A 26,951-nucleotide genomic window follows, 5' to 3' on the forward strand; every position below is an offset into this window, starting at 1 on the left:
AAATTACAAAACACACACCCTACATAATCCTAATTATAGTTAGCATGAATGATCATGATTTGAAATTAAACAAAATTTACAAACATTTGTTGTGAAACAAATAATAAAATGATTATTTAACAAGAAGATGGAGAAGAGTAGGAATATATAGTTATATAAATTTGATTAGTATTGAGATTGAGAAAAGAAATAGAGAAAATAATGATGAAGGTTTTGGGGTTATGAAAGATGTTTGGGCAATGTTTGGGAGTGTTGGGTAGTGATCAGGAGATGGCATGACACAGTGATCACCATTAAAGGAAATCATTCTAGGAAAAGCCCATCCTTGTTTGAAGCTAAAAATTGGAGTGTCTTTGTGTAGTAACATCTCACTTTGTACATTCCCACTCTTGCCTGATTTCACCAACATGTCGTTGTAGTACTCAATCCCCCAAAATATTCCACTATCATCTACAATAATTACACATCCACATATATCAAAATTTATACCATACTTCACTTAATGATTAGTTAATAATTTCAACATTAATTCAAATAGTTAATCATCACAATAATTTAATTAGTACCTGTACAGAATACACTGAAAAATAAGTGTATATGGTTTGTCAACAGTGAAAAATTATATATGATAAATGTGATTAGTGAAAAAATCATTGGTTAAAAAACCTGTTACGTCACTTCATCACTTACTTATGTTTCCATACTGATTGAGTGAACGATAGTTGAAGCTGAACACTTGAGTGAGACTTTGCAAATTTGGGTGAAGAACCAACAAGTTCCAGTGAGAATAGTTCTTAGCAAAATTCATATTAGTAATAGTGATTTTCACACGCCAATATTCTCTGTAACTTTGTTTCACGTGCCAATGAACCCTAATGGGGCACATGTGCTCTGAGCACCTCACTAAACTTGACCTTTTATCCTCTTTCGTCTCACGTGATGAGTACTCTACTGGAAGTTGCAATATTTCATTCTCAGGCCTACAAAATAGTCACCAAAGAAGTTAGTTATTCTTATAAATCAATAATGTGATTGATTTCCTAAAATGTATATATATAAATTTTGGTTGGAAAATTGAAGAGAAAATAAAATAATCATTATGATTATTGTTATTACGTGAGACATTTTGCTCCAGGCAATCCTTGGCAGTTGCAGCTGCATTTTGGGCAAGGGACAATGGTGTCATTGTAAAAAGCAGATAAAGAAACACAACAGTTTGGGACTGTTGATGCTCGAAACTGAGAGTACATACAGTTCAATTTCCATGTCTCTGTAAAAACAAACACATCCATATATAACTAAAATATGATTTTTGTCATTAATTAGAGTCTTAAGTTGTTCTTGTTCTTTTTCCTTTTTTCTCAGTGTATGTAAGTGAGGAGCACTGCTATTTCAAATCTTATTTAAATATCACAATTTAAATGAAAAATATTCTTACTGAAAAAATCATAGATCATTTGTAAAAATGTTTGTCACTAAATGTATTATACATAAAAATCGTAATTTATCGTATCTAAATCTATTTTCAGTCACGGGGAATTATCAATAATATCAGTGACAATTAATTATCATCAAAATTAGTGACAATTTGTGATTAATTATGACTTTTTAATCACAATTAACTTTTTGTTATAAGTAAATGTTAAAAAAGAAAATCTTATATTGTTATTTTATGAGAAAAATTAAAACAAAAATGGGATAAACAAGTAAAATAATTTCAATACATATTTTGTATTTTCCTGTAAAATATTTTTTGTTTGAAAAATACCATATTTTTGTAAACTTTGCAAAAAAAAATCAGAAATATAAATTTCCCATAAGCAAGATCTATATTGTTACTAAAAATATTGTTATTAAATAATTTTTGTAGTGTTTGACATAAGATGTCCAACACTATATATTATAATTAGCAATTTAATACAAAATAATATCAAAGTCATATATATTTAATTTAAAATTTCATATGTGAATGTTGCATGATAAAATTGTATTATTAAACTATTAAAATATTTTCAGTTACAAATATATTTATTTTTTTCAATGAATAAATTCATTAAAAAAAGAATAACGTCATACAGGCTAAGTATGAATACTAAACATGTTCATTAAATAAATACTAAACATGGTATGATAATCAGTATAAAACTAAAAATCCAACGAAAATAAGAATATTCATATCTAGCCAAACAAGCTGTTTATCCATCCAAAGAGCATGCGCAACTAATCTATGAGCAACACAGATTAAGGACACTCATGGAAATAAACTTATTAAAATATATATTTTTAATTTTCCATATCAATTTATTTTTCTACTTATTAAAAATAAAATATATTTTCAAATATATAATATGAATATTCAAAATTTAGCAAATATATAATTTTATCATGTTAATTATTTTTCACATTAATAAAAATATATTATAAATAAAAATTAGAAATTTCAAATAACACAAAAAATAGACAAGGATTTAACTAATATGTCTACATAATTTTTTTTTTTGGTATTCTATAAAAATAAGGGTAAATATCATTTTGGACCTTGTGTTTTGTCAAATTTATTAATTGGACCCTCTGTTTTGTTAAATAACATAATGGACCCTATATTTTGCAAAATGGTAAAAATAGGACCATTAGCTCAATTTTCACCAATTTTATTTTTTAATATAACTAACTTTAAGACTATTTCTAATACGAACAGATATAAAAAATTTAACTAATTTTATCATAACATCTCTAGATCAAACTATTATTAAATTTTATTTTAATAAAAAGTTAATTCAGGGGATCTTATTTGTACAATTTTAGAAAATACAGGGTTTATTTTGTCATTTAACAAAACAGAGGGTCCAATTAGTAATTTTTACAAAACACAAGGTCCAAAATAGTATTTATCCTAAAAATAATATGAAAACAACAAAAAAAAATCATATAAAAGTAACAGAAAAATAACAATAAAAAATAAAACAACAAATTAACGAAAGTATAACATAAAAATACATTAAAAAATTGTATTTTTTGTAAATAAAATCATAAAAATTGTAAAAAATATTTAAATTTCGTACAACCGTATTTTTGTAATTTTTGTGTATTTGTGAAATAGTCACTTAAATTTCTATATATGTATATTATTATTTTTTATTACAGTGATATATTATATATTTTTTGAAAGAAAGTTACTTTTTTTCCTTCCAAAGAAAAAAAAAACAGAAAGGAAGTTACTTTCAAAAGTAATATTACAAAAGTCACAGGCAGTATATAAATTATAAGAATTATAAGAATTGTATGTAAAATAACTTTTTGATATTAAAATTAACATCTTGGTAAATAAAATAAAATGTATATATATGTATGTACATCACTAGTTATTATAATACTATGCAATAGAGATATTACATATAAATATAGGTAGGTAACGTACCAAGAGCTTGTGTATATCGTCGACCACCATCTTGGGAAAACCTAGTTGGAGAGACTTGAAAAGGATTTCCACAAGTGTAGCCAGGGAGACCAAGAGTGAAGTTTTGGGGCATATTTATTGTGCCATTATTATTAGTACTAGTATCTCCAACAATCATTCTAAAAGTAGATAAATGGTTTGTGGGATCTTGAATGAGTGAACCCAAAAATCCTCCTCTACAACAGTTGGAAACTTGGAGATTGTAAGGTGTTCCGGGCATGAGATCCACAATTTCTGGCTTTTTCTCACAACAATGAGGAAGCTGTTCTTCACCTCTCAACTTTGCACAATTCCCTTGTTCTCTTGCTTCAGCTCCCCACATGTTCCATATTACCTCATCACCTTTCCATTCCCAACCAACTCGCCAGCCCGGACTCTCCACGTGCCGGTATAATTGGTTGTTTCTTATTGATACTGTTATCTGATATAAGAAACAGATTCTTAAACATCATTATTTTCACGTTGCCAAAACATAATATCATAATATAATATAATAAACATTTTTCACGGATGACCAGTGTTCATCTTGAAAATTAATATGGAGAATTTTCATTATTATATTTTTTTTAGCAAAATTTACAAAATATGGCTTTTTTGGAAAAAAATTATAGGATAATTACATAGGGCACCACTTTTTCTAAGAAGATTACATCTTTACGTCTATTTTTTTTTTTTTTTTTTTTTTTTTTACATTTTTAAGGTTTCCATACAAACAACACAATAACATGAAAATAACATCTAAATAACATTAAAATAATATCAAAAAATAACATACAGATAACAAAAAATCAATAACAAATTAAAAAGAGTTAAACATAAAAAGACCGTATTTTCTGTAAATAAAATTAAAAAAAATCGTAATAATATTTAAAATTTCCTGAAATCGTATTTTTGTAATTTTTTTTTGTTGTTTTTGTGTATTGTGAAATAATCCCAAAAATTATTTTATGGGGAAAGGAAATTAAGAAATGTGGAAAAATAGTTTAGGGTAATCCATGTTCTACTGTTTTTTTTTTCCATATTTTTTAATTTCTTAAAAAAAAATTCCCTTAGAATAATTTCTTTTGATAAAAAACTCATAATTTGCATAAATTATATAAAAGCTCACAAAATGTTTAAATTTTTCTTTTTTGATCAAGAATAATAATCTTTCTATTAATCAAACAAGCCATTTACAACCAAATAGGGACTACACCCACAAATTTACATCAAAACTTACAAACTTTTAGCATTTCTAAGGACAATCCTCTCAAAACTAGAAAGCTTCCTATCTTGAATAAGAGACAATTTAGTTTTGAGATTCTCTTTAATGCTTCTATCTATATGCAATGGGGCTATACATTTTCCTTCAAACACACACAAGTTCCGATTGAGCCATATTCCATATATGGCACTAGCTAGTGTAGAATAGTAGATTTCCATTAATAAACTCCTCGGTCTTTTTCCTTGGATCCACTCAAGAAGCAATTGAAAAGAATTTGGCCAAAGCCAATCCCCCAACCACTTCTTAATATTTTGCATCACTCTCCAAGAGAAGGGACATTCAAAGAATAAGTGTTCATGAGACTCTAGATCCCATTCACAAACCGGACAGTAGGCACTATCAATGGGAACATGTTTCTTAACAAGATTGTCCCTGGTGAGAAGGTTAGAGTGTACCATTTGCCACATTATAAAACGATATTTTGGTGTCGAGAGCTTGCACCAAACTGCTTTCTTACTATCAAAACTTGTCTCCTTCGAAATGAGATAGTCATAAGCTTGCCTAATCGAAAAGTTGCCATTAGTTTCAGCTTTCATGATAGCTTCACGAGTGAATGAATCTCTTAATCTCAGAATTTTCCTCCAATACCAACTCACATCCGCTTTCAGCTCAAGAGACCACATCTCTTGATCTTTTATGTACATGTTGTTCACCCATTTTACCCAAAGTACATCTTTCATTGTAGTGATAGCCCATAGATACTTTGCCAAAGCCGCTTTGCTCCATTTAGGACCTTCTCGAAATCCTAAACCTCCAAGTTCTCTCGGTAGACATACCAAGTTCCAAGAGGCCATATGAAGCCTGCTCCGATTATCCTTTTCCCCCCAAAGAAAGTTTCTACACAATCGGTCAATCTCTTTAGCTATTTTTTGAGGTAATTGAAATATGCTCATCCAATAACTTCTGATTTCAATTAAGACAGTGCTTATTAGAAGAGCTCTACCTGCAAAGGATAGGTGGCGGCTTGCCCAAGAATGTAATTTCAGCTTTAGTTTCTTTAAGATGATATCACAATCCTCATACTTCCATTTGGTTGGCCTCAGAGATACCCCTAGATATTTCAAAGGAAATGTACCAGTCTTGAAAGAAACCTCCTGCTGAATGAAGGTTACCGTATCCTCAGGTATACCTGCAAAGTAGATGTTAGACTTCTCTATATTAGCTTTGAGACCCGAGCATGAGCTAAAATGAGTAAGAGCCTCCAAAATACATTTGACCTAGTCCCTATTCCCCTTACAAAATAGGATTAGATCATCAGCAAAACATAGACTGGAGAGCTTTAGCTTCTTGCACATTGGGTGATAAGAGAAGGCTTTGTCCATGGCTTTCCATTTAAGTGTTCGAGTAAGGTAGTCCATGACTAGCACAAAGAGAAGGGGTGACATAGGATCCCCTTGTCGTAAGCCTTTAGCACCCTCAAACTGTCCTTGTATTCTTCCATTCATTACCAGTAAATAGCATGAGCTCCGAACACAAACCATTATCCACTCCACAAATAATCTTGGGAACCTGTAGGCTTTTAAAAGGCTTTCCAAAAATTTCCAGTCAATTGTATCATAGGCCTTGCTCAAGTCTATTTTCATTAGACAGCGAGGAGAGAGTTGTTTACTGTGGTACCCTTTGATTAAATCTTGGAGGATCAAGACATTGTGCGCTAGGGAGCGATCTTTGATAAATGCTCCCTGGTTGTCACTAACTAGCCAAGGAAGAACCTCTGAAATTCTGTTACAAATCAACTTCGAGATACATTTATATATTGTATTACAACAGGCAATCGGACGGTAGTCTATAGCTTTGGAAGGATTCTCTACTTTAGGAATTAGCATCAGAAGAGTTTCATTCAATTGTTTTGGTAAGGCCCCCTCCTGAAAGAAACTCAAAATGGCTGTAGAGAAATCCTGTCCAAGATCCTTCCACATACTTTTAAAAAATCTCGATCCAAAACCATCCGGACCAGGACTTTTTATATCAGGAATTGAGAAAAGCACATTCTTAATATCCTGTATTGAGAAAGGACGAATAAGTTTTACCTGCTGATCCAAGGATAGCTGCTTGCCTTCTTCAATGCATTGGGGAAGAATGGTTTCTGTTGCAGAACTTGAGCTGCCCATGAAGCTCTTGAAATGAGACAAAAAGTGGTGAACAACTTTTGAGTAATCCTTAACTACTTGTCCCTGCTCATTAACAAAAGAAGCAATCCTGTTAGTATCTCTTCTATTCTTAATGCACGCATGGAAGTAAGCAGTGTTCTCGTCCCCAAACTTGATCCAGTCAACCTTGCTCTTTTGTTTAAGTAGGCTGCCATAAAGGTTCCTGCATTTCAGCTTCTTCTCTCTAGCTTGGTTTAGTTCCATCTGTAAAATGAGAGAATGAGGATCACGTTGAAGAGCAAGGTGAGCCTTGTTGTATTCTTCCTGAGCCAACTCAAAATCCATCTTGACATTCCGAAAATGGGAAGAGTTAAACTTTCTCAACACCGGTTGTAACCTTCTTAACTTGTAACTTAAGGTTGCCAAGTTTCCTCCATTAGCTTCTTTCCTCCAAGATTCAAGAACCTTCTCTTTAAATTCACTATGGTGGCACCACATGTTAAAAAATTTAAATGGCATATATCCCAACTTCCTCAAATTTAACTGCTTAATCACACAGAAACAATGATCCGAGACAACCTCCCACTGAAAAAAAAGCTTCCGTGTTAGGATGGAGATCTAGCCATTCCTCATTTTTAAAGACCCAATCAATCTGCGAGTAGATTCTCTCTCCCTTCTCTTGATTATTAGTCCATGTGAATTGAGAACCACTTCTCTTCATTTCATCAGCTAACCCAAGAGCCAACCATTGGTTTGCATCTTTTAATTCCCCAGCACTAACCGATTTCCCACCAGTTCTATCACTGTAGTTAAAGACCGAGTTGAAATCACCACAAAAAATCCAAGGCTTGACCGGCATGTATAAGTTAGCCAATCTTTGCCATAATAGGACCCTTTCGGTTATTGAGTTACTACCATACACAAACGAGAGACAAAAAGACTCATCTAGTCCTGTCATCCTTATTTGGCAATGCACAAATTGGTTGGACTCTGCCAATATCTCAACATTGACAAATTTATTTAACCAGAAAATTAGAATTCTTCCTTCTATTATGGGGCTAGTGTAATGGTCCCATCCATACAAGGAAGTATCCATAATGTCCTTAATTTTATTGCCTCTAACTTTAGTCTCCAAAATTGCTCCAATTCCCACCTTATTAATGTTAAGAATTTCCCTTACTTTCTCTTACTTCTTTTGCCTGTTGAATCCCCTAATGTTCCAGCATAAAATGTTGCATCTATCCATGAACAATAAGAGGATCAGTGCTGTCTTGCAAAGCACTAAACATATTTCCCTGCTTCCTTGCCATTCTTTTCTGAATACGGTTACTTTTCCTTTTTGGAAGTTCCCAATTCTCCACAATACAATCTTCTAATTGACTCTCCTCTGGTTGCTTAATTAACTTAGCAGACCTATTCAAAACATCCTTTTCTCCTCCTTGGTCAATCTGTTAGTGCAAACAATTCCCCACTTCATTAATGACATCATTTTCTACCAATATACTGGGGCTCTTCTCAAGTACTGGTAATGCCTCTTGGTCCCTTAATCCTTCTAGGGTCTTATTATCTTTTTCCTCAACTTGTATAGTGGATTTGGGACATCCTAGAATGTCCTTTGTTTGATCGACAAACATCAGCCCTGTGACCAAACCCACCACACTTGGAGCATTTTGTGGGTAACCATTCATACTCAACAGGGACAGTATCAAGAACTCCCCATTCATTTTCAAATTCTATAGCTGCAGGAACTTCATCTTTAATCTCCATCTCCACTAGAACTCGTGCAAACTTCACCTGGGATCTTTCTTTGGTTATGTTGTCTACCATTATAGGAGTACCAATAGTGCTAACAAGAGCACTAAGACTGTTGGTGCCCCAATATTGAAGACCCAAACCAGGAAACTTCACCCAAATAGGCACAAAATTGATCAATTTCATAGAATTAACCTCAGGAGTCCAAGGTCGCATGATAACAGGTTTATTATCGAAGTGCACTACCCCTGCCTCAAGGACATAATCTCTGGTGGCTTCATCCTTGAATTTCACTAATGTTACACCATTATTCATTCTGGCAATTTTTTCAATCCCTAAATCTCCCCAAACTCTTCTAGCAAAACCCTCAAAAACTTTTATGGGTGGATTAGCACCCATAACAACACATAGCATTGCTGTTTTCTAGTACTCAGATTCATATTCAATTTCAGTTAGGTCAAGCTTAGCAATTACCTTGCCCTCATGTTTTGCCGGAGGAGTGAAGTGAAGCTTAGCAACCACATAATTGGCCTTCGGCGCTAGCTTTGCCCAGAGATTCGATGCCTCTTCTTGCAGGTTCAAACCAGAAACTCCATTCGTAGGTGGCTGATGAGAACCCCTTGCAGATTGTAGTTTCCGACCAGAACCACCAGTCGCAGGTACCTGGAGAGATCCCTGTGCAGGAACTCGAGCATCTTCTTCTTCCTGTAACAGGAGAAAATTCCCATCCATAGCATCCATAAACTCAGCTGATGAATCTTCAGTCATCACAGCTTCTTGCGCATCGTGAAATCGAGCTGGAAGTCGATCGATTGAACCTAATCTTGCTGGCTTCTGGTTCGACCTTTTCTTCTTCATTGGGAGAGAAAATCGCACCTCACGCCTTAACCTATGTAGCTTTTAATGATATGTTTAATTTTCAAGAGAAAATACTCAAATTATAGCATTACTCATAATCTTACAAATCAGACCCGACCCTACACAAAGAGCCCTAAAATTAAGAAAAATACCATTTGTTTTATATACTCAAATATCCGAAATTATCAACTTTATATATATAAAAAAAAAAGGGTGTATACATATTTGATACCTTATATTTCATCTAAATACAGGTTTGCACCTTATATTTTAATAATACTTATGTGATATTTTGTGTTTTAAAATCATACATATTTGGTACCATAAACTCAAAAATTTTTGATAAAATTTTATCAATACTATAAAACTGTCTTCAATTTTATAATTTTGAATTCAAATTTAATTATTTGATTACATATAACTAAAAACTGTTTGATCAAATTAATAAAATTATATTATTATATTTTACTTTAGGATACCAAATATGTACAATTTCAAAATATAAAGTATCAAATAAGTATTATTGAAAATACAAGATACTAAATGTGTTTTTTGAAAAAAATCATGATACTAAATAAGTATATTCTCATATATAATAAAAAATTGAAAACTAACATATTTTGTATAAGTTCTCTCACCAGCGAGAGTCGGGGTCTGTTATTAATTTATGTCTTATAAGAATGGAATAAGTTGAGAAATATCTTTTTTGTGTATCTATTAATCAAAAATACCTTCATATTATATTTTATTAAAATATACCTACTTTTGTGAGTAAGCTACCCAATATACCCTCACCATCTACTTAAGTCTAGAACATAATTTACATTAACTTAAGGGGTATAATTAGGACATCATCTATAAAAGTGGGTCTAATTTTAAAAATATAAAAATAAAGCTAAAAATTAAAACATATAAAGTAAAGTAGGTATACAATGTAATTTCCTCAATAGAATCTATATATGTAATGAAATAAGTATCATCCTATATAATATAGGGGATTAGTCCCACAAACTATAAAAGGGGTGGGCAACATCCAATCCAATCCAATTAAACCGAACCGATCCAATCCAATCAAATTACAAAAAATTAGATATCCAGCTATAATTGGATTGGATTGGATGCTAAAAGTTAGATTCTAATTGGATTGGATCAGTTATTAGGTGTCAATCTCAAAATCTAATTAAAAAACTGATCCAATCCAATTACATTTATATATATTAAAAAACTATTTATATTGATTTATATAATAAAAACTAATAAAAATAAAAAAAAAATATATTAATTATATTTTTAGTGAATTTTTTTGTAAAATTTGTAACACTTGGTTGTTCTATATATTTATTTTCATGATGTTTTGTTATATTTTATTACTTGAAAATATTATTGTTTTAATTATTTCAAATGTTTAGTTACATTACGCTTGCAACAATTATATTTTTATGGAGTATTAAACTTAAAAATTAATGGTGATATTTATATTTAACGTATTTATCTTCATATTTTTAAGTTAATATTAAAAAATCGATCCAATCCAATTAGTATAATTGGATCGGATTAGATTAGAATTTGATGTCTAATTGGATTGGATCGGATGAGAAAAAAAAATATTGAATTGGATTAGATGCTCACTTCTACTATAAATTAAAAATTGAAATTACTTTTGTGCTTGACTTAATGTGTTGTTACTAACCTTCATTGATTATAGGAAATTACAACAAACTTTTTTTTTTCCTCTTTCTTTAAGTTTGATAAAAATGAGATTTTTAACTTTGTGTGTTGCCTTTTCTAAAGTTTTACATTTTATGGAAACTTTTTTCCATATTTAATATTTTTTTCTTCAGAAATTGATAATATTGGTTTTTATCATATCAATTTATTATTATTATATATATAAAAAATAGTGAAGTAAACACACTGATAATAGTAGTATGTTATTGTTGACCTCCAAAATTTACCAAGTGTAAATTTTAGAATCCTAAGTCCGAATAAGAATTAATACTTGAAAAGTATTAACTCTAACATTTGGGATGCAATAAATGTCGAAGTTATAATTATAATAAGAGGTAAAATAACGTGACAATCAAGGTGAGTCCTAAGAGGTAACAATTCTCAGAGTAGATGACCCAAGGAGTATATGGCACCAACCACTTTCCTCTCTTCTTTTTTCTTTCTCACTCCTTGGTGCTCCAACCCCCTTGACCCCGCCAACTACTTTCCTCTCTTCTCTTCTCTTTCTCAATCTTTAGCGCCTTCGACCCCCTTGGCGTTGCCAACCACTTTCCTCTCTTTTCTTATCTTCTCTTTCTCTCTCCTTGACACCTCCAACCCCCTTGGCGCCACCAACCATTTCCTCTCTTCTCTTCTCTCTTTCCTCTCCTTGGCGCCATCTACCATCTTCCTTTTTCTTTTTCTATCTTTACTATTTTCTCTCTCCTTAGCACCAAAGAGGTCTTGGCTCCAAGAAGACTTGAATCCCCTTCTTTTCTTTTCTTTTTTTCTCATTCAATAGGACAACAAAACATAAGTCTCGTGTCTTGAAGGGGATGGACTAGGTACCAAGCAGTAATGAAGCAAGGAGCATTAAAAGGTAAAACAAATGTCATTTTGAGCGTGTCATGTACTCACCTGACCTATGCATCCAACAAGTAGTAGTGATAGAGTCATACACAAGGGAACCTACCGCTGGGACAATCAAGTACCCCGACAACCACACCTCTGCAACAACTACCCTTGCAACCACAACTCTGATATTCGAGGGTTAGAAAGTGTACCATGTATTGGCCATCCTTAGGGACCCCGAAAATCAATTCGTAACACAAGGTCAGTAGAGCCTCACTATAAATACCATTCTCTTTCATTGAAGAGGGGGTTGAAAAATCACTGTAATACTTCTCCCTAAGAAATACAAAGGCTTCTCTTACTCTATTATTGTTCTAAGCTTCAATCTTCAAGCATTTTAAGTTATATTACTCTTTGATTTGATAACTTAATTTTGGATTTTCGACCTTTAATTCGTTCACGAGAATCATTCGTCAATAATTTGGTACCATTTGTGGGAAAGAAAATTCCATAGCTACGTTTTCCCTTAGTATTAATCAATCATCATGCCTAGACATTTACAACATCCCCAAGACAATGGAGTTCACTCAGATGACAATCACTGGTCACCATCATAAGAGAACATGTACCTTCCATTTCCATAGAAGACCAATGGAAAAATAACCAAAGTGTGGACTGCCAAGCCAATGCTCAAAAAGAGCCCCTAACGGGTGTGCAGAAAGTCACCCAATCTAATTACAACCGACTTATCCAATCCCAACTGACCTCGGATATCCAATCATAATTGGATTGTATCAAATGTAAATTTTAAAAATCTAATCGGATCAAATCGGTTGTTGGATGAGACATCCAATCCAATTGATAACCGACCGAACCGATCTAATTACCATCTAATGGTCATCTAATTATATTTATATATTTTTAAAATATTTTTATAATTTTATATATTTTATTTAAAAATTTAATATACATTTAACACATGAGATTAAAGAAAAAAAACTTAAATTTAAAATATTAATTTTCATCTTCCTAATGCCAATAAAATTGTCAATACGTATTGAATAAGTTTTTTTTTTTTTTTTGACAATTTTATTATGAGATCATAAGAATTAGGTTGGACTAAATGTATGTTGAATTATTAGGTTTTAAATTATATTTGTATACATATATTTTTCTTTTTAATGAAATCGACTTAAATGGTAGCTAAAATGGATTGGATCCATCCAATAGATCCAATCCAATCCAATAGAAAACCAGTCAATTCATCCAACGATTGGAACCGATCCATTCCAATACATATATTAGATTGGATCGATCGAATCAGATGACTTAATTAGATTGGATTGGATCGGATGACAAAATTCAATATCCAATAAATAATTGGATTGGATCAGTTGGGTTCGAATCCATTGGATGTGATCCAATGAACACCCCTACCTAACACAATATGACTTGATAATGACATCAATGTCTAACCTCGTCAACGGAAGTATTCAATCGCCAAGGAGGCCATCTCTGGTGTGACACCATCCACCATCTGTGACACAAGACCTTCACACTTCAAGACGTGGACCCAAAAAGGAGATGTGAATGTACTCGATGAGCTTAAGCTCCCAAACTCGCTACTATGAAGAGGAGATAAACGACCTCCGCTGGAAGAACCAAAGGCTAGAAACTTCAGTGGCTGGCATGCAAAAAGTATTGAGTTGCATACTCAAAGGAAAAATTCAAGCCTCACACTTTTAATAAAAAAGCCACCAATAGGGGGAACGGTGTCTCAACCGCATATCCACTGATAGCCCCCTAAAAGTTCAGCGGGAAAGGAGCCCATCGCAAGACAAGAATCATATGGGTAAGTGAGACAACTTGAGCCTATCCACCACGAGGAGTTCGCACTGTGGGAATAACCTTATAACCTTATGGAGAGACTTCACCCAAAAGGTCTCATGCTAGGGGCACCTCGCCTATGGCACCCCCCTCCCCAAATCAAGAGAAATGTAAGGCCTTACCCTTTCAGCTTTGGTGACAAGTCACACACTGATGGGACAAGAAGAGTACCTCTTGCAGGCCCTATGTAAAACATAAAAAAGGACCAAAGTTCTATCCGCCAATCCCCGAGAGAGGATGAGCAAAAGGATGAAGGTGCTGGAAGCAGAGATACAAGACCTACATCAATAGATAGCTACTTCCTTGAAGAAAGACTTGAATGATGATGAGGAGTTTGATGAAAAATCCCCCTTTCTCAAGGGAATTCAAATTAAACCACTTCCATTAAACTTTAAGGAGGCGCGGATGACACCAAATGATGGTACAACCGATCCAAAGTATCACCTTGGTGCTTTTAATGAGCTAATGAAGATGAAGAAAGTTTCGAGCAAGGCTAGATGTCAATGCTTCGTGGTCACGCTAGAAGGGGTTGTGTATAAATCGTTCAAGAGGCTAGAACCGGGGGAAATTGCATCTTAGGAGAAATTTTCAGAAGAGTTATTCCAACAACATCAAGCAGCATTTAACTATATCATGCTTATCACAAGCATCACCAATGTGAGGCAAAGCCAACAAGAAAGTTTGTGAATCTACATTCAATGTTTTAGCTACCAAGGTGGGAAAGGTAGATGAACTCAAGATCTCCATAACTACAAGAGTATGCTCTGGAGGTGGGCTATGCGAGAAGATGTTGAAGAGAGAATTGATTGATCTAGATGACTTCTATGGAAGAATAAAGAAGTATATTCGTGTGGAAGAAGGAAATGTATGCTTAAAGAAAGGTACGAGTGAATACTCCTCAGGAAACAAATCAAACCCTTATATGGTCTGTTAGTCAATACACCTCGATGCTTATAAGAAAATGTACTTAAGTGGCACTTTCACCCCTTCACCCATAAAAATCAAGTATCTAAGAAGATTTAGCGATGTTGAACTATCCTATTTAGCTTGAGTGACCAAAGAAGACTCTCTAGTTGGTCTCATGTAACAACAAGGATTCTACTTTCTTTTAATGTGTTGCATTAAATTAAAGAAGGCATCTAAGGATGACCTCCAATAATAGCAAGGGTACTCGGTACTTATGAAATTAATTTTATCAATGAAGTGTTGAATTTTATCTTTTATATGACGTTCACCATTTTATACCCATCCATTCAACTTGTTTGCTTTACTTGGAATTTGAAATTTCCAAAGTGAACGAAGTAAAGGAACAATAAAAAGTGCAAGTACTTGCCAACATGAGCAACTACCCACCACAAAAAAAAAAAAAAAAAAAAAACTCTTCAAGAATGTAAAGATTAGCTACCCTTGCAGTCCAAGAGAATAACAATGAGGGGGCACCAAATCCACCTCGTAAAAATAAGCCTAGAACAACTTGAGTCGGCTAGCCAAAAAGGGTCTTGAAGAGACGCTTGCAAAAGTAGTACTATGCTTAAAAATAAAAAGGACGCTTCTCGATCAAAATTTATAAAATAATAAGAGGATGATTAGCCCACATGGTCGGTAAGTCCTTAGCTATACCAACAAATTAGAGGATGACTAGCCCACGGGACCGATATGTCCTTAGCCATACCAACAAATAAGAGGATGAATAGTGTAATACCCAGAATTAAGAAATAGATTAGCAAAACTCTAATTATATAATTATGAATAATTGAGGAATTATATTATTATATAGTTCAATATATGTGAAATTATATGAGTTTTAATATGTTAAGACCCCGTTGGTAAGCCAGGGGCATTTTAGTAATTGTGACCCGAGAAGAGTAAATTGATGAATTAATTTAATTACGTGCTTAATAGAACTATATTATTCTATAGTATGCATGTGTTGTCTTTTCAGGTGTGTTCTGACAGGTTGGCGCGGTATAGTCACAACCGAGAATTTCGGGTCGAACCGGGTTCGGGCCCGAAATGTAAATTGGATTGGTTATTTGGCATTTTTATTTGATATATGATAATCTGAAATTTATTTGAAATTAATTGAGTATTGAATGACTATTTTACCCTTGTGAAGGTTTATGTGAATATTTAAGCCCTAAGGGCATTTTGGTCATTTGACCCCTAATTACTATATTTGGAAAATGGATTTTGTTAAGTTTATCAAAGTGAAAAATTCTGGTTTTATTTTCCCCATCTCACCCGACCCCTCTCTCTCTCTTTCACTCAAAACCTCTTGATTTTCAAAGCTTGAATTGTTGAAGAAAAGCTTGGTTTTGGCTTGTGTGAGGCTTGAGTTTGGAGGAAAGACCAATTGCTCTTGTTTTATTGTGAATTGAGGTAACTTTTTATGATTTTAATCTTGTTTGGTTGAGAAATTGGAGTGAAAAGTTTTGTTTGGAAGCTGAAAATTCGAAGAGGGGCTGCTGGTTTTCTGGGTTCTGCACCCAGATGTCGCAGCATGCTCTAAGCATGCGCGGCCCGCTCCTCTGAGTGGACCTGGGAATTTTTCCTAGGTTTCTTGGCATGGTCTGGGCATGCCGCGGCCCGCCCTCGTGTTTTTGGGCAGTTTTGAGTTGATTTTTGAAAGTTCGTAACTTTTGATTCCGAACTCCGATTTAGGAGTTCTTTATATCGTTGGAAAGCTCGTTCCGAGCTCTGTATGATTATCTGAATTGTAAATTCCATGCTTGAATTTTATTGGGTTGAAAGTCATGGGTTAACCCTAAGTGTGAATTATCCCAGATTTGTGTGACTAGAATTACCGGCACCTGATCAGGAGCACCCGGGGATTCAGAATCTCCTTCTATTGCTGGACAACAGGTAAGACAGTGATTAGCACGTAGAGTATGCGCAGTGGCGCTTATATTGAGAATGATATGCATGAATGTTTAGTAATCGGGATTAGGGTTATTACCCTAATAGGAACGGTCTAATAGCCTAGGGTTATTACCCTAGTGATATATGTGTATAAATGCCATGCCATGTTAATTGAAATGAGATTTAGGGATTATGCGCTCAAGGCATAATCAGGTTGGACTCGGTACTCATAACCGAGATGAACCACTTATAAGGCCTTAATGTATTTAGATGTGTGAGAGCAACACGTGGTCTACGTCACGTAGATTTAAATAGATGTGTGAGCGCAACACATAGGTCTACGCCACGTAGACATAAATGGGCATGTTGATATAATAATCAGGTCTGTGATATGCAGACGTATGTGAATGGCGTATCTATTAAATAGTACGATGAGCATATTATTATTGTTATGATTTATACTGTCTTGCTGGGCTTGGCTCACGGGTGCTCTACTGTGCAGGAAAGGGTAAGGCATTAGCCGATCAGCCATGAGTTTCTGGAGCAGGGCGAAGAATGTACATGTTCATGCCATTTCAGACCAAGCGGGTTATGGGTCTATCAGTGTTGAACTTTTGAATTCTGTTTTGCCGCTTAGGCGGGCTAGAAAGAAAGGACTTGTAATAAGTTTGTAAATATTTTTTTGGGATCCCAACTATTTTGAAAGTTTAAATATATTACAAGTTTATTTTCATTCTGTTTAATATAAAAGTTTAAATTCTGCGCTATTTTGATTAGTAATCCCGATTAGGGGATTAGGGTTTCATAAGTGTTTTGGGTAGCGTGCCTAATTATTTAGGGCGTTACAAATAGCCCATAGGGTTGATACATCCTTAGCCATTAGGTACACACAAATGCTCAAAATTAAAAAAAAAAAAGGATCACCAATGCCTGAAGGATTAATAAGTCCTTATATGATCAAAAGGGATTTCACAAGTAAAACAACTCGAAAAAGAAACCCACTCACTAAGAGAGAAATCATGAAAGAGTTCTCAACAGAAAAGAAGTTTCGTAAGGGAGCAACCACATGATAAAAAAAAGGTTGAGCGTTTCCCAAGGGGCCTAAAGTTCCCATACATCCAATGAGTTACTAAGAAGAGGTTGAGACTGCTCTAAGAGTCAATACTCCCTCTAGGAAAGGTTACACGAGAGAAGAGGTTGAGAAAGCTCAAGTGACAAAATATTCCCTCAAATAAAATAATAACTCATAAAAAGGGTCGAGATGGCTCCTAGAGCCAACTCTACCCCATAGAGGGTCATTAATAAAAGACCCCAAGGTAAAAATGCCTAAAGAGGCAACCATGGGACCAAACGATGGGAGCGAAGCTCACCAAACTTAGTCTACAAGGATACATGAAAGAATTCTCGTAGACTAGGGGACAAGTGTTGACCCCCAATATTTGCAAAGTGTAAATTTTGTAATTATTAGTCCAAATGAAAATTAATGCCTTAAAAGTAATAACTCTAAAATTTGGGATGCAATAAGTGTGGGTCATCTAATTATAATACGGGGGTAAAATATCTTGACAACTAAGATAGGTCCCAAGAGGTAACCACTCTCCTTGGGGAGAGTAGATGGCCCAAGGAGTAGATGGCGCCAACCACTCTCCTTGGGAAGAGTAGATGGCGCCAACCACTCTCCTTGGGAAGAGTAGATGGCGCCAACCACTCTCTTTGGGAAGAGTAAATTGCACCAAACATCTCTTCTATTTCTCTCCCCTTGGCGCCTCCAACCCCCTTGACACCACCATACTTTCTTCTTTTCTCCTCTTCTCTTTCTCTCTCATTGGTGGTTCCAACTCCTGTGGTGCCACCAACCACTTTCATCTATTCTCTTCTCTTTCTCTCTCTCCTCGACGCCTCCAACCCCCTTGGCGCCACCAACCACTTTCCTCTCTTCTCTTCTTTTTCTCTCTTCTTGGCGCCTCTAACCCCCTTAGTTCCACTGTTATTTGCATTTTCACAAGCATGACACGTGGAAATTAATCAGGAAAAGGAATCATTAAGCCGCCTAAGGGCCTTGCTCCACGCTCCAGGAGGATAAAGGCCCCAACCTCGTGAAATTGACCTTCGACGGAGAAGTCTTCCCGAATACAGGCCACGAAAGACATGTCCACGAGCTAGCGACTCTCTTCCTTCTAGAAGATAGGACCCTTTGCTCCTACAAAGAATAGGGACTTTCCACTAAGATGCACTAGTTTGGGGTACGCCTTTGACCCGTGAAAACTCATCCCACGCATGTCAGGCTACGGACCCAATGGTGGGGCTGTTACATGTATGATGTCAGAGGTTGTCGCTCACGCCATGCTACCATGCAAAGCACGCGTGTCCTTATGTACTGTGCCAAACAATCCAACGGCTAGGAATAAGGGTAATTCAAATAAGAACAACCCTGGAATGACACACATCCAAAGCACCACTAGTATAGCCAGTACAATCTAACATCGGTAAAGATCACATGAAAAATATGCCACCTACCAATCTAACGGTGGGGGTTCATTCCTATGAAGATCCATCCAAGGTGGTCCATACAAAGGGATCGGCCTATAAATACCCCTGAAGACACACAAGGCAGGGGACTTCTTTTTTCCTCCTTTTGGCTCTTCGCATGGAATTTGAAGACTAATTCTTTGAAAAACACATTACTATAACTCCATTATTAACTTCAAAATATTCCTACTGAGCTTCCTCTTCTTCAAGAGGAACACAGTAAAGAGGAGTAACAGGTCATTATTTTTGTATTTGTATAAACAATCACCGTCCAAAGAACCTAATAAAATAGACCTGTGGCGCCACCAACTACTTTCCTCTCTTCTCTTCTCTCTTTCCCTCTCCTTGGCGCCATCTACCCTATTCCCTTTTCTTTTTTTATTTTTACTATTTTCTCTCTCCTTGGCGCCAAGGAGATCTTTGGTGCCAAGAAGGCTTGAATCCCCTTCTCTTCCTTTATTTTCCAATGCAATAAGATAACAAAATACAAGTCTCATGTCATGAAGGGGATGGACTAGGTACCAAGCAGTAAAGAAGCAAGGAGCACTAAAAGGATCAACAAATATCCTTATGAGCGTGCTGTGTACCCACCTGACCTCTGCACCCAACAAGTAGTAGTGACGAAGTAATTGTACACAAGAACCAACTGCTGGGACCATCAAGTACCCCGACAATTACACCTTTGCAATCACAACTCTAACATCTGAGGGTTAGGAGGTGTATCATGTGCTGACCATCATCAATTTGTAACACAAGTTCAGTAGAGTCTCATTATTAATACCCTTCTCTTCCATTGAAGTGGGAGTTGAAAAATCAGTGTAATACGAAGACTTCTTTTGCTGCATTGTTGTTCTAATCTTCAAGCTTTTTAAGTTATATTACTCTTTAATTTGATATCTTAATTTTGATTTTCTCACTTTTATTTTATTAGCGAGAATTAGCCGTTAACAATACTATTTAGATATATTCTTAAAATAACTAAGTTAATACTAATTGATTATCTAATAGAAACCATACAAATATTAAAACAAAACTCATATTTTGGTGTGGCATTATTTTTATTTATTTATTTATTTTTGTATAAATTTCCTTAATAGAACCGTAAATAAATGATTAAATATTTAAGTATTATATATTTATGCATGGAAAACAAAAAATAAAATAAAAATTATATAACTATAACTCACGTCATAGGTATTTCCATTTTGAAGAATAAAATCCCATGTAATTGATACGTTACCATAGGGATCTAGAGGATCATACCCATCTGTAATATATTCATATTTTGCAAATAAATTAAAGTATTAATATATTGATCAAATATAAACAAATGTATAGTTCATCATGATAGTAAGAAACAATTATATATACTTACAAGAAGGTGAGCTGATGAGAGAGAACAAGATGAAAATCAAGATTACTGCCACGCCCATTGGATTTTTATAAATAATTATAATAAATAATATATCTCACTTGTTACATATACCCAACTTTCTACGATTTTCTTTCACCTTGTTTGGAAGAAAAGAAAAGAAAAAATATGCACTATTGGTTTCTGTTTAAGTAAATGTGACAAAGAGCCAGAAGAGAGATCAAGATTTGGGAAAATGAGACTGAGAAAAATTAGATTTTCACTTGAAATGTAGTTATATAGTGTTAATATAAGGGAAAAATCAGATTAGAATAATTATATACAGTTAACTAAGGTATGTGGTATATACGATGCTAAACATTAATTAAATATTTTTAAATTGTAATAATTTTATTCATGAATTAGTGTACAGTGAGATCCGTCTCATTTGGCTTTCATTATGGGAATTAGTTGGCTTTGTTTTTGTATTTTTTTTAGACAGAATTTGTTTTTATATCTTAATTTTATTTACTTTTATATATTATTTGAAATATTCTTCAGCTAATTAATGTATTATTGTGTCATATCTTTATTATAGTTTCATAGTGTCCAGGTGGTGTAAGTCCTTTGATTTTTCAATGAAGCTCTTATTAACAAAAAAAAAAATAAAAATAGGCTCCTTGTTTATCTCTGTTCTTAATATATTTGATTTTCTGAAAATAAAGTTTAATATTTAATTTAATTTTCTGAAAAAGAAAAAAAAAAGTTATTTTTTTTTTAAAAAAAATTAAATATAGCCTTTTGAATTTATTTATTAATTTTTTTTATATAAATTTTAATCACCTAACATTAATTCAATTACGTCTAGCTTTTGAAAGAATATTCTCCTATATATATATATATATATATATATATAAAAAAAAAAAGCATTAAATTTTTAGCGGAATTTTCTTTTGGGATATTTGCGGCAAAAGTCCCCAAATAGTTCACGTTGTTACAGATTAATCCCCAAGCTCGATAAATAGCGGCAATAGTCCTCAAGGTCGCACCCTTTGTAAGTCCGTTAGTCCTAAATTTAACTGCTCCGTTAATTCATTCAAGAGTGCCACGTGTTGAAGCCTTATTGGTCCAAATAATAATTTTAATTAAAAATAATTAAAATAAAATAAAAATATTTTAAAATTATAATTTATTTTATTTTATTTGTTTTTTTTTCTTTTTTTCTTTTTTCTTCTTATTCTTCTTCGTCTTCTTCCTCTAGCCGCACTCCGACCCCCTCCCCACTCGTCTTTTTCTTTCAGCCCCTTCTGTCCTCTCCAACCGCTACGGTACCTTGCCTTCTGAAGAGGCCTCATCCGCCGCCCGCCACATCGAAGAGGAGGCCTTCTCCACCGCATGCCTAGCTCGTCGCTTCCGAGGATGATGGCATTCAGATTCTTCAGGTCTACTCTAAGGAGGTCAGTAAACGAATGCTAGATGTTGTCAAGGCTAGGGCCGCCGCCTCCTCTGGTTCAGCCCCCACAGATGGTGCTTCGCACCCGGAAACTGAGAGTGTTGTTGATTCAAATGTTGAGAATGAAGAGGCATCTTCTTGATCTGTCCTTTTTAGGGATTCTTAGCTTTTATATTACAATCGAATGGTGATACATTTAGGATTTCTGCTTTGTTTAGAACTTCTGTGCCGAGATCTATCTTGTACTCGCATATGGATTTCTGATTATGCCTATATGAGGAAACTTTTTATTTTAGGGTTTTTGTTCATTTTCATTTATTGGCGCTACAATTGTTCTTTATCGATTTTATGGGTATAGAATTTGAGGTGAAATTTTGGGCTTTGCAGTCTTATGTGCATTGTTGATCTGGAGCTATGGGCAGAGTGTGGCTGAAAGAAAATGACGAGTGGGGAGGGGGTCGGAGTGCGGCTAGAGGAAGAAGACGAAGAAGAATAAGAAGAAAAAAAAAGAAAAAAAAAACAAATAAAATAAAATAAATTATAATTTTAAAATATTTTTATTTTATTTTAATTATTTTTAATTAAAATTATTATTTGGACCAATAAGGCTTCAACACGTGGCACTCTTGAATGAATTAACGGAGCAGTTAAATTTAGGACTAACGGACTTACAAAGGGTGCGACCTTGAGGACTATTGCCGCTATTTATCGAGCTTGGGGATTAATCTGTAACAACGTGAACTATTTGGGGACTTTTGCCGCAAATATCCCTTTTCTTTTTATAGGTGACACCTTCTAATACTTAAAAAGCAGGTGGCATCCTAGTAAGAAGCCACGTGGAATTCTGAAGAAGCTACTATAGTATCGTGCACTACATACAGACAAGTCCAAAATAAGAGTACGAAAATTGAACGAGAAGAAGAGTCTATCAACAAAAAATCAACTCCACTGTTGTGTTTTGTAGGTTTGGTTCGGGTTATAGTTTATTTTTACCAATCTATATATTTAATTGTAATTTGTCCAGTGAGAAAATAAAAAAACTGTAATCCTCTAATGATTTTTGTCGGTCGAATTAGCCCATTTAAATAGAATCTTTATTTTTTATTTTTTTTAATTATTATTAGTTTTTAGTGTTCAAATAATTGATTTAAAAAAATAAATACATGGTATATGATTTTTAAAATTAAAATATTTATAATTTAAATTAATGTTAAAAAATAAATATGAATTGAATAAACATTTAATTATTAAATAATATTTCTCAAAAAATAGAATAAAAAAATATACTCATATGTAAACTTTAAATTTTAACTTTAATATTTAAATACAATCAAAATTATCAATTATAAATTCTAAATTTTAAAATAAACACTATAAAATACAAACTGTAAAATAGTTTAGCTATTAAACGTAATTTATATAATATATTTTAAATAATTTTAGTAAAAAATATGTAAATCAGTTTATTTACGTTATTTGAATGGATTAGAATAATATTTAACCCGCTTAATATATTTATAGTACAGTTTAAATTTTTCGTAAAGTTATTCGAGTTTAGACGGTTCATTCGAATTTGGCTGTTTATTAATTTTTTTTTGAAGAGCCCTACTGTTTTGCATTTCTTTTCTTCGAGAAGAGCGTGTGATACACATCCAAACGCAGGCGCGTAGATCCCCTGGGACTCCAAAGTCAGCCGCCAGAAGAGAGTAAGAGAAAGCTTTGACCAAAGCCATCGCCACTCCAACAACCTTTCTCGTTATCTCCCTGCATTCTTCCACTTCTTCAACGCTTTCTCTCTCTAAATTCAGAATTCAGTACACCAAAATCACAAAAACAACAATGGAGATCGCCTTAGGGTTCGCCTTTCTCTCACTCATATCCCTCTCTACGTGGGGCGCGGCTGCTCCGGCGCCGGCGGGAAATTCCACAGCATGCCCGATTGATCTGAATTACTTGTCCCGAATCGGTTGGAACACGACGAGTTGCCGGAATTTCAAACCTCCGGCGAAACCGAAAAACCAATCAGCTGATCACCCCAAAACTCCGTGTTGCCAAACCTTACTATCCCTCTTCGGCATCGGTCTGGCCCAACACCTCAAGGAGACTTCCCAATTCCAGCTCCCCAATGTCCAGACCTCCGCTTCTTGCCTCGAAGATTTTCAGTCCAAGCTCTCGTCGTTTTCCAACTCCAATGGTCTTTCCCTGTCGAACGACGCCGTTTCGTACTGCTTTAACCCTGTCCAGTTCGTGATCGCTCCAAATCTATGCGCCCGTATTCAGTCCTCAGACGACTGGGTCCGTCATCTCGGACACACCTCGGTGCTCGACACGGCGTGCCGCCCGGACCTGACAGATCTCACCAGCTGCGATGGTTGTGTAGCTGCCGGTTTCAAAGTCCAGGCGGAGTTGACCTCTCGTGACGGTAACACTTCTCACGCTAATGACTGTTGGTACTTTGCTATACTGTATGCTGCCGGCATAGTTAACGAGTTTGGGCCGGAAAGTAAAGGTGCCGTTTCCTGTATCTTTGGGTTGTCAGTGGATTCACATGTGGGTTCTGGGAATAAGAGCCGTACGCCTCTTGTTTTTGGGTTAACTGGTGCTGGGGTTGCTATTTTAGTCATGTTTAGCTTGTTGGGTCTGTATTTTTGGTATGATAAGAGATGGAGGAGTAAAAGTTTGGAAGGAGGGACTGGTTTGGAAGGTGGGTTTGATTTGGATGAGCCGGGGTCGAGGCCTCGAGTGAGACCCAATACTGGTGCAATTTGGTTTAAGATTGAGGAGCTTGAGAAGGCGACTAACAACTTCTCGCAGAAGAATTTCATAGGAAGAGGTGGGTTTGGTTTGGTTTACAGAGGGGTTTTATCTGATGGAACTTCTGTTGCGGTGAAGAGAATTATCGAGTCTGATTTTCAAGGGAATGCTGAGTTTTGCAATGAGGTTGATATCATTAGCAATTTGAAACACCGAAACCTTGTGCCTCTTAGAGGGTGTTGTGTGGTTGATGGGGGTGAGAATGAGAATTATAATGAGAGTGAAAGCCAAAGGTATCTTGTTTACGAGTTCATGCCAAATGGGAATCTGGATGATCATTTATTTCTTCAATCAGATATCCATGGTGGAGTTGAGAGACCACGATTGACATGGCCTCAGAGGAAGAGCATAATTTTAGATGTGGCTAAAGGGTTAGCTTATTTGCATTATGGAGTGAAGCCTGCAATATATCATAGAGATATTAAGGCCACCAATATATTACTTGATGTTGATATGAGAGCAAGAGTGGCAGATTTTGGACTTGCAAAGCAGAGCAGGGAAGGACAGTCACATATGACAACCAGAGTGGCAGGGACTCATGGCTACTTAGCTCCTGAGTATGCTCTTTATGGACAGCTAACTGAGAAGAGCGATGTTTATAGCTTTGGGGTTGTTGTTTTGGAGATTATGTGTGGGAGGAAAGCTCTTGATTTGTCTTCTTCAGGATCACCGCGAGCTTTTTTGATCACCGATTGGGTGTGGTCATTAGTAAAAGCTGGAAAAGTAGAAAAGGCTCTGGATGCTTCATTGTTAAAAAATGAGGATTCTGTAAATTCAAATCCTAAGAGCATTATGGAGAGATTTGTACTGGTTGGCATTTTGTGTGCTCATGTGATGGTGGCATTAAGGCCTACCATTATGGATGCACTGAAAATGTTGGAAGGAGATATCGAAGTTCCTCAACTTCCAGACAGACCAATGCCACTCGGGCATCCTTCGTTCTATGGCAACGGTAACACTTTCAGCATATCCCCCTCATTAAGCGGGCCACAATTACATTCGGGAGACATGCTCAGGTAATCAAAGTCGAAAATCCTTTTGACTTCACACATGCTCGTCAGCAAGAAGCAATTTTCATAAAAGGCCCTTCACGAGTTGATTCAAGGCTTGTGATTAGAGAACACTTAAACTCAGACAACAACTCATTATTTGCCTACAACCATTGTAAGGGCATTCAGTGTAGTATACAGTTGCAACTGCATAATTTCCTGTTTTTACCTGTACAAAATGGGGTCGAGGATTGGAGTTTTATATAGAAAAATATTGAAGATAGAGAAGATGGGTACATGGAAAATGGCATTGAGGTAGCAAACTCAAAAGGAAGGAGATTCAGATAACAATATTAACGAGAACTCATTGTAAATCTCAAGGCTAATTGGTTCTCTTCCTCTCTCTCTAACAGTTTTGGTCTAATAGCTTTATTTGTATGTATTACTGCAAGAGGTAAAATGGTGTACATGTAGAAAATAATTTGTGCTTAAACTGTTGCAGCAATATTGATGGCCATACATCCCACAGGTATTTTGGAAGAAAGCTAGGCACTTCAGTGAATAAAATTAAGATCATTGGAAGATTGAGACTCTCTCTGTAGTTCTTTCTCCTGTTTTAAAACTTTGACAAGTATCTAATAGTGGTTTATTGGATTGTAATGTATGTAATAGTATACATATTTTGATCATATAATTGTAAATATTTTAAGTTTCTTTCAATTCTATAGCCTTTTCATAAAAAAGATTGATTACTATACTTTTAGTCTCAAGACAACAAATTAATCATGTATCAAAGAAAACAATTAAAGCATATAGTACAACAAATGTGAAGTCTACATGTCTGTATTAGCATGTGGTGAATAGAAAGAGAATAAGCAATAAATACACATAAACTAAATGAGACAAGCCTCATGATACCAAATAATATCTCTTTAATTTGGAAACATTTTAAGGTATGTTCATGTTTTCTAACAAAATGGTTCCTAAGAAGTTAAGAAGTTTTTTTTTCTTTCTTTTTTTTTTTTTTTTTTCGAATTTAAGGGTTTGTGTTGATGGTTAGGTAATTGTTGTTGTCAATTTAGTTGTAAA

General features: G+C 34.8%; 2 protein-coding genes across 2 annotated transcripts; one reads left to right on the forward strand and one right to left on the reverse strand.

Moving 5' to 3' along the window:
• Positions 1-42: 42 nt before the first annotated feature.
• Positions 43-21,131, reverse strand: LOC115695241 (COBRA-like protein 6). Its single transcript, XM_030622321.2, has 6 exons — positions 20,631-21,131; positions 20,443-20,522; positions 3,419-3,878; positions 1,117-1,270; positions 691-980; positions 43-450 (listed from the first exon to the last, which is right to left on the reverse strand). Exons 1-6 carry the CDS (start codon positions 20,686-20,688, stop codon positions 152-154), a joined length of 1,341 nt encoding a protein of 446 aa, XP_030478181.1. The 5' UTR covers positions 20,689-21,131; the 3' UTR covers positions 43-151.
• A 2,495-nt stretch (positions 21,132-23,626) lies between these two features.
• LOC115725442 (probable receptor-like protein kinase At1g11050) lies at positions 23,627-26,582 on the forward strand. Its single transcript, XM_030654960.2, has one exon. The coding sequence runs from the start codon at positions 23,899-23,901 to the stop codon at positions 25,891-25,893; it is 1,995 nt and encodes a 664-aa protein (XP_030510820.1). The 5' UTR covers positions 23,627-23,898; the 3' UTR covers positions 25,894-26,582.
• Positions 26,583-26,951: the final 369 nt, after the last annotated feature.

Source organism: Cannabis sativa, chromosome 6, assembly GCF_029168945.1.
Source record: "Cannabis sativa cultivar Pink pepper isolate KNU-18-1 chromosome 6, ASM2916894v1, whole genome shotgun sequence".
Classification (NCBI taxonomy): Eukaryota; Viridiplantae; Streptophyta; class Magnoliopsida; order Rosales; family Cannabaceae; genus Cannabis; species Cannabis sativa.

Excerpts from the sequence above, each read along its gene's own strand:
- LOC115695241 (XM_030622321.2), bottom strand. The coding sequence starts at position 20,688 with ATGGGCGTGGCAGTAATCTTGATTTTCATCTTGTTCTCTCTCATCAGC. Across the intron at positions 3,879-20,442 it reads AAAATGGAAATACCTATGAC|ATAACAGTATCAATAAGAAA; the intron begins GTGAGTTATAGT and ends TTCTTATATCAG. Across the intron at positions 981-1,116 it reads CCTGGAGCAAAATGTCTCAC|GCCTGAGAATGAAATATTGC; the intron begins GTAATAACAATA and ends ACTATTTTGTAG.
- LOC115725442 (XM_030654960.2), top strand. The coding sequence starts at position 23,899 with ATGGAGATCGCCTTAGGGTTCGCCTTTCTCTCACTCATATCCCTCTCT.